At 43.3% G+C, this 7013-nt stretch overlaps 1 protein-coding gene across 1 annotated transcript; it reads left to right on the top strand.

Annotated features, from left to right (window-relative positions):
* The first annotated feature begins 264 nt into the window (after window positions 1-264).
* On the top strand, window positions 265-6214 carry LOC119299701 (zealexin A1 synthase-like). Its single transcript, XM_037576866.1, has 2 exons — window positions 265-1244; window positions 5338-6214. The coding sequence occupies exons 1-2, from the start codon at window positions 342-344 to the stop codon at window positions 5962-5964; spliced, it is 1530 nt and encodes a 509-aa protein (XP_037432763.1). The 5' UTR covers window positions 265-341; the 3' UTR covers window positions 5965-6214.
* The last annotated feature ends 799 nt before the right edge of the window (window positions 6215-7013 follow it).

Consider the following 7013-nt stretch of genomic DNA (forward strand, 5'->3'; position numbering starts at 1 on the left):
TCATGCTGTACTGACAACCTTACAGGAAAAAAGAAGAGTTGGTCTAAATACTACTCCCTCCGTCCGAAAAAATTATTCTCTCAAATGAATGTATCTAGCACCAAATTAATACTAGATACATCCATTTGAGGGACAAATTTGGGATAATTTTTTTCGGACGGAGGGAGTACAAACACGAAACATGATTGTTGATGAGTCATTCTTCTTCCCCATCCATACCCAATACAAGACACCACTACCAGTCAAGTATTTCCTCTCACTACACTAGCGGACATATACTGCATACATATGCTGAATATATCATCTCTGTTCATTAGCGGAGCTGCCTGCCGGCCATTGCCATGGAGAGGTGGCTAAGCTTGTCTTTCCTAGCCCTACTTACGCTCCTGGTGATATGGCTTCTCAAGCTCTCGGTTGGCAAGAGCAAGCCGGCCAGGAAGCAGCTGCCTCCTGGGCCATGGACTCTCCCGATCATCGGCAGCCTCCACCACGTCGCCGGCGCCCTCCCACACCGCACGCTGTTGCAGCTGTCTCGCCGGCATGGGCAGCTGATGCACCTCATGCTGGGCGAGGTCCCCGCGGTCGTCGTGTCCAGCCCTGAAGCGGCAGCGCTCGTGATGAAGACAAACGACCTCGCATTCCCGGGCCGGCCGCGTGGCGTGACGCTTGACATCTTCAGCAGCGGCGGCAGGGGCATCGCCTTTGCCCCCTACGGCGACCATCTGCGCCAGATGCGCAAGGTCTGCGTCATGGAGCTCCTCAGCTCCACGCAGGTGAAACGCATGGAGGGCATCAGGGCCGAGGAGGTTGGCAGCCTCCTCCGCGGCATCACGGCCGCTGCCTCGGCCGGCCACACGATCAACGTCAGCGAGAAGGTGATGGCGCTCAGCAACGACGTGGTGACCAGGGCGGTTTTCGGAGGCAAGTTCTCACAGCAGGGCGAGTACCTCTGCGAGTTGGACAAGGCGTTTAAGCTGCTAGGCGGCTTCTGTCTCATTGATCTCTTCCCGTCGTCGTGGTTGGTAAGGTGGCTGAGCAATGGCGAGCGCCAGATGAAGAAGAGCTGTGGCCGTATGCAGCGCATCATTTCAGAGATCATCGATGAGCGGAAATCCGCTCGAGCTGCTGGCGTTGGTGCCTCCGGCACTGACGACGAGGATCTGCTCGATGTGCTGCTCAGGCTGCAGAAAGAGGACTCTTTGGAATTCCCTCTAACCACAGAGACTATTTGCGCCGTCCTGTTTGTGAGTATTTCTCTTAATTTCAGGTATTGATTTTGTTTGTGGTGGGTACTCAAATCATTAGGTGGCGGTGGTGGGTTGGTGGTGGGTTGGTGGTGTGTGTGTGTGGGTAGTTGGGGTCAATTATATTACTGAAAGGGAAACGTTTGCCTCCGAGTCGCCCCTCGCTTGCTCGCTCTTTTCACACGGGAACAGGCCGAACAGGCCTCGCACGCTAGGTGGGCCTCAAACGAGACGTGGCTTCCCTTATCTCTTTCTTACCACGTTTTTTTCTATGCTTCTTCCTCTCGCCCTGTAGCTTCTTTCTCTCGCCTTACGCATAGTGAGCTTGCCAGCGCCGAAGGCGTGACCTCCGGCTCCTTTTTGCGAGCACCTCCTCCCCTGCTGCAGCATCCCCTCCCCCACACACCTCAGACTGCTACCCCATCGATGCTACAACCGTAGAGATTTTTTGCTGGAACCCATGGTAATTTTTGCTTGAATCGGCTTTGCTTTTTGCTGTGTGGGATGCTACAACCAGTTCTGTGCAACCAAAAGCTGCAAGCAGCATATGAGAAAGCTACAACCGCCCACGAAAAAGCTTCAACCGAAGATGGCGCTGAAGCTAGGGGCTAGCTAGTGCTGCAACCGTTGACAAAAAAGCGTCAAATCTAGATAAAAAAGCTTCAACATTTGACAGAAAAAGCTTCCAACTGTAGATGCAAAAAACTTCAACCAGGCATTGTGCAACGAAATTTTGCTGGAAGTGGCTTCATTTTTTCCTCGGACCGGCGGAATTTTTTGCTTCACACCGTGACGCTCACGGGATTTTTTCTGGAACCGGTCATTAGATTTCCTGGAAATCAGTGCAATTTTCGTTGCAACCGATGACTAGGTGATGCTACAAGCACAACATTGCAGCGACCGTCGCATTTTTTGTGTGTGCTGGAACCGGTCTTCTGTTTTGCTGGCATCAGTGCAAAATTTGTTGCAACCGGCGACTACTTTGAGGTGCCACAACCTCAACGCAGAGACTACTGCAAGCGATGGCAATCTGCGGCGATCTGCTGTGGAAGGCGAGGATGGTGGCCAGGGGATGGTGCCCTTGCTGCGCGTGGGGGGCGGAGACAGTGTGCGTGCGATCTGATTCAGGGGAGGGAGCAAGGCTACAGCGAGCAGCGGCGATCTGCGGTGACGGCGAGCGACGGCGATCTGCCGCGGAAGGTGAGGATGGTGGCCGGGGGACGATGCCCGCGCCACGCGTGAGGGCGGAGAAGGTGTGTGCACTAATTCAGGGGAGAGGACAGGGAGAGAGGTTGACTTTCGAGCTGCAGATGCAACGATGGGAGCAGGCCCAATCCAACGGCCACGAGGCGACCGTCCCAAATTTCAGACCGTCGACAGGTGCCTATCAGTCGCCTTACTGAAAGGCAGTCCGTTGCAAAGAGTGTGAGGACATACGCACATTTACAGGGCAAATCCTATTTGACGCTGCAGGCACCCGTTTATAGCCATTTTTTCTAAGCAACAACCTATCTGTTCAAAGGTACAACACCAACCACTAGGCCGCATCAACCACTCATGCCGAATTTCGGTTTTATTATCATTTTATTTGTTTTTTAGTTCGTGGTTTTTCTTTCCAGGTTTGCTTGTCATTTTGTGAACGTTTTTATATGGTTTTTATTTTTCCTTTATTTTTCCTTTTTCTTTTCACATTTGTAAAGTTTCTTTTCCAAATCGATAAACGTTTTCCCAAATTGCATGAACCCTTTTGAAAATGGATAAACTTTTTAATTTGATGAATTTTATTTGAAAATTGATGAACTTGTTATGGTTTTTTGTGAAAAAATTTCAAAATTGATGATCTTTTTCTCAATTAGATGAAATGTTTTGCAAAAATTATGAACTTTTTACAAGATTGAAGAATTTATTTTCAAATTGGATGAAACTTTTTCAATTCGATGAACTTTTTTCTCCAATTCAATGAAAACTTTCTTCAAATTTAATAAACTTTTAATGTTTTTATGAATTTTTTTAAATTTGTGATTGTGTTTACAAAATGCATACACTTTTTTAAAATATGGGAACTTTTTCTCGTGATAATGAACTTTTTTTTAAATCGATGAACTTTTTTCAAAATCGATGAACTTATTTTCAAATTGGATGGACTTTTTTCAATTCAATGAACTTTTGTAAATATTCATTTAACTTCTTTAAAAAATCTATGAACTTTTTCTTCAAATTAGATAAAGTTTTTTAAAATACTGATGAACTTTTTTTGATTTGATGAACTTTTTTCATAATTCTGAACTTGTTTTCCAAATCAATGAACTTTTTTTTAAATTCGTGAACTTTTTCTCGAGAAGATGAACTTTTTCTTAAATCGATGAACGTTTTTCATTTCCACGAGCTCTTTGGAATTTATGTGAACCTTATTTTCAAATTCGTACCTGCTTTCAGTATTTTTAAGAATTTTGTTTTAATTTTATACCCACTTTTGAAAATAATTTATGCTGGATATATATAATATATGTTAACTATAGGAAGGGTCAGATAGATCTTTTTCCTTATTATGATCAGCTAAATGACATCGATCTGGTGGTTACGAGGGACAACTCTTGAGGGTAGCCCTCAGAGTTCGAATTCAGCTATTCGATAATAGCTGCAGGAATAAGGCTTGGATATTTTATTTTTTGCTCTGTTTGAGAACAAATTGTTAGCCATGTTTTAATGGGCCACGGCCCGCTCCTCTAACGCGAGCCTACAACACCAACTAGGAGCTCCCCATTTACACGCGAGGTTAGGTACAAATGCATTAATCTTGTCTTTCGGTTACTTGAACCAATGAGACCATAGAGTTAATTCAGAGATGATTTTGTTGATCGTGGTACATCTGCGATTGTCAACATGGCGAAAACCTTGCTGTTCCGAGCATCCCAATTCTCAAAGGGATAGTGAGGAATACTGACATAGAGTCTTCTAGTTCTTTTTAGAGTAGGGTATTTTGAAAATAGGCGATGGCGTCCCTTTGAGAAATGATGATGAGTTGCCACTCTAGTAACAAGGGGACAGTTGATGAAGATATGTGTGGACAGAATCTTCTATATGGTGATCGCAACATGGGCAGGTGGCGTCATTGGCAATGCGCTTGTGAACCATATTTGCCATAGATTTTAGGCTATTCTAGCATAGGAGACAATCAAAGATCTTGGGCTTCTTTTGGACGCTAGAACTCCAAATGTTATCGTATTAGGTTCTTTATGTTCATCGCAGTGAATGATGTTGTAGGCGTGCTAAGTGGAGAAGAGTAGCCCTCCATTGAGGTCATGCTCCTTGTCCTCATAGAACTAAAAGTCTTGAAAAAAGACAACAAGGCATGCAACTCAAACACACAACCTGGGTTAGGCGATTTCACAGGTTAGACAACATGATTGTCATACGGGTTGTACTCGGATATTGATGTTGTTTTACTGTAGAGACTAGATCTATTATCTTCATGTATTAACTAGCATGGTGGCCCTCAAAAATGCGATGGCAACATCTTATTGTGTCAAAAGTGTCAAGTATTTATTTAATCTCACCCAGACCTTTTTAGTCTTATTTCCCCCTTTATTGCATAGTATATTTTAGACATCGCTACATTTCTGTTGGTGTATCTTTAACCATGTGTAGAAGTAAAGCTATCACCTTGTGACAATGAGGTCACGGATTCTCTTGCAGAAATGTAGTGAAAGACTGGGTACAACAGATCCAAAGTGGTCGGACCCTTCCCCAGACCATACGTAAACAGGAGTTACGTGCACCGGGCTCCCTTTTATCTTTAACCTTTATTTAGAATATGAATATATGGCAGCTTAACAAAAAGAATAGAAGAGATGTAGTGCCTATTCAGAAAAGAAAGCGTACCACATGGCTAGTATGCCCCAACTGTCCATATTCCTGACTGATGGGTGTAATAATCATCGTATGTAGTGTCTACACATCTAATTGATCACATTTTACTATATTAGTCTTCACAAACGAACACTTAAATTAATCATACTTTTAGACAAAGCTTTTTGAAGCATTCATATATTATTTTATATAGGAAGATGTTTGATTGTGCTTTGTACAACAGGATATGTTTGCAGGTGCCACGGAGACCACATCAACTACTTTGGCGTGGGCTATGTCGGAGCTTGGGCGGAGTCCTGAAATCATGGCTAAGGCACAACAAGAAGTATGGGAGATTCTTGGTGAAGGCCGATCTGTTATTACTAATAACGACCTCATTAAACTCCAGTACATGCAGATGGTCATCAAGGAAACCCTTAGGTTGCATCCACCAATTTCTCTAATCCCACGCTCAGCCAGAGAGGATTGCACAGTTATGGGGTATGACATCCCTAAAGGCACCAATATATGCATTAATGCCGTTGCAATTTCTCAAGATCCGAAAAACTGGGACGATCCTAGAGAGTTTAGGCCAGAGAGGTTTGAGAACATCAACTTAAATTACAATGGAACATACTTTGAATTCATTCCCTTTGGAGCTGGGCGACGGCAGTGCCCCGGGATCCAGTTTGGCTCATCGGTTATGGAGATGGCATTAACAAACTTTCTATATCACTTCAACTGGAGACTTCCTGATGGTTCTAGCCTTGTTTCGTTTGACATGTCTGAGAAGTTTGGGTTGGCTGTAAGTAGAAGGTATGACCTGCAACTCAGAGCTATTCCACATGTGTGGTCCAAGACGTCGAAGTGAAAAACAGAGCTTGTATATACATGTGACAATGCATGTTCATATTCCTGCACTTTCAGCGCATGTCATTTTTGCAATGTATTGTTGTACCTTTATGCAATGGAGTATGAGAAGCTGGGTTAAAAAGGAATAAGAATAACTCATTGCAGACATCATGGTATTGCATCTACTGTATGTACTACTAGTGCACGACAGAAGATTTTACGTAGTAGTTTAGTACTACATGACTGTACAAGTCATACATAGTTATATGAACTTTGTAATAACACATGACTATTAATGAAGTATGATCTGTGGATCAGAAACATATGTGCTTTATGCGATTTGCTATCGGTGGTATGAACATATATGTTGTCGCGAAAGTAGTCTCATGGAGCTCAAGTTGCCTGATCCAAAGATCTTGTCATTTAGCCGTCGAAAGCAAGGATTCGATATATGATAATCTTTGGGCAAACGACATACTTGACTGCTAATCCATTGTGGAAGCACGAAAAAGGTAGATAGAAATTGATTATCATTTTTCGTGAGTGCACGATGAACAAGGCACTGGAGGCTCTCCTTTTATCCAACCAAGGACCAGATTCCGTATGTACTCCCTCTGCTCCATATTAAATATCGCTGATTTAGTACAAAGTTTGCTAAGTCAGCGACACTCAATATGTATCGGAAGGAGTATTTGCAAAGGATCTACTAGAGCTACCGTTTCACTAGTAAGACTCTTTCTGTGTTTGCTATAATTCGTTAGAAAACATTTTTTTATTTCGTACAAATATTTTGCTAGCTGAAAGACTCTTCAGTTAAATATGATAGCAAAATATAACTCAAACTACTCAACATTCCTTAAACTTACAGATTCTACAGTACACCACAACACATTTTAGAGTCTAAATAATATCAACCTTCTGGATATACCATCTGAAATTGAGTTGTCATGTTAAAAGTCAGTAGATAGAAAGCTGACAGATTTAGTAACAGTATGGTAATCTTTCTCTTGAAACAGGCTCTCGCCCCGCTGGTCTCAACCTTGGGAGCAAACAAAAACTACATAAACC

The sequence above is a fragment of the Triticum dicoccoides genome, chromosome 1B, assembly GCF_002162155.2.
Source record: "Triticum dicoccoides isolate Atlit2015 ecotype Zavitan chromosome 1B, WEW_v2.0, whole genome shotgun sequence".
NCBI classification, from domain to species: Eukaryota; Viridiplantae; Streptophyta; class Magnoliopsida; order Poales; family Poaceae; genus Triticum; species Triticum dicoccoides.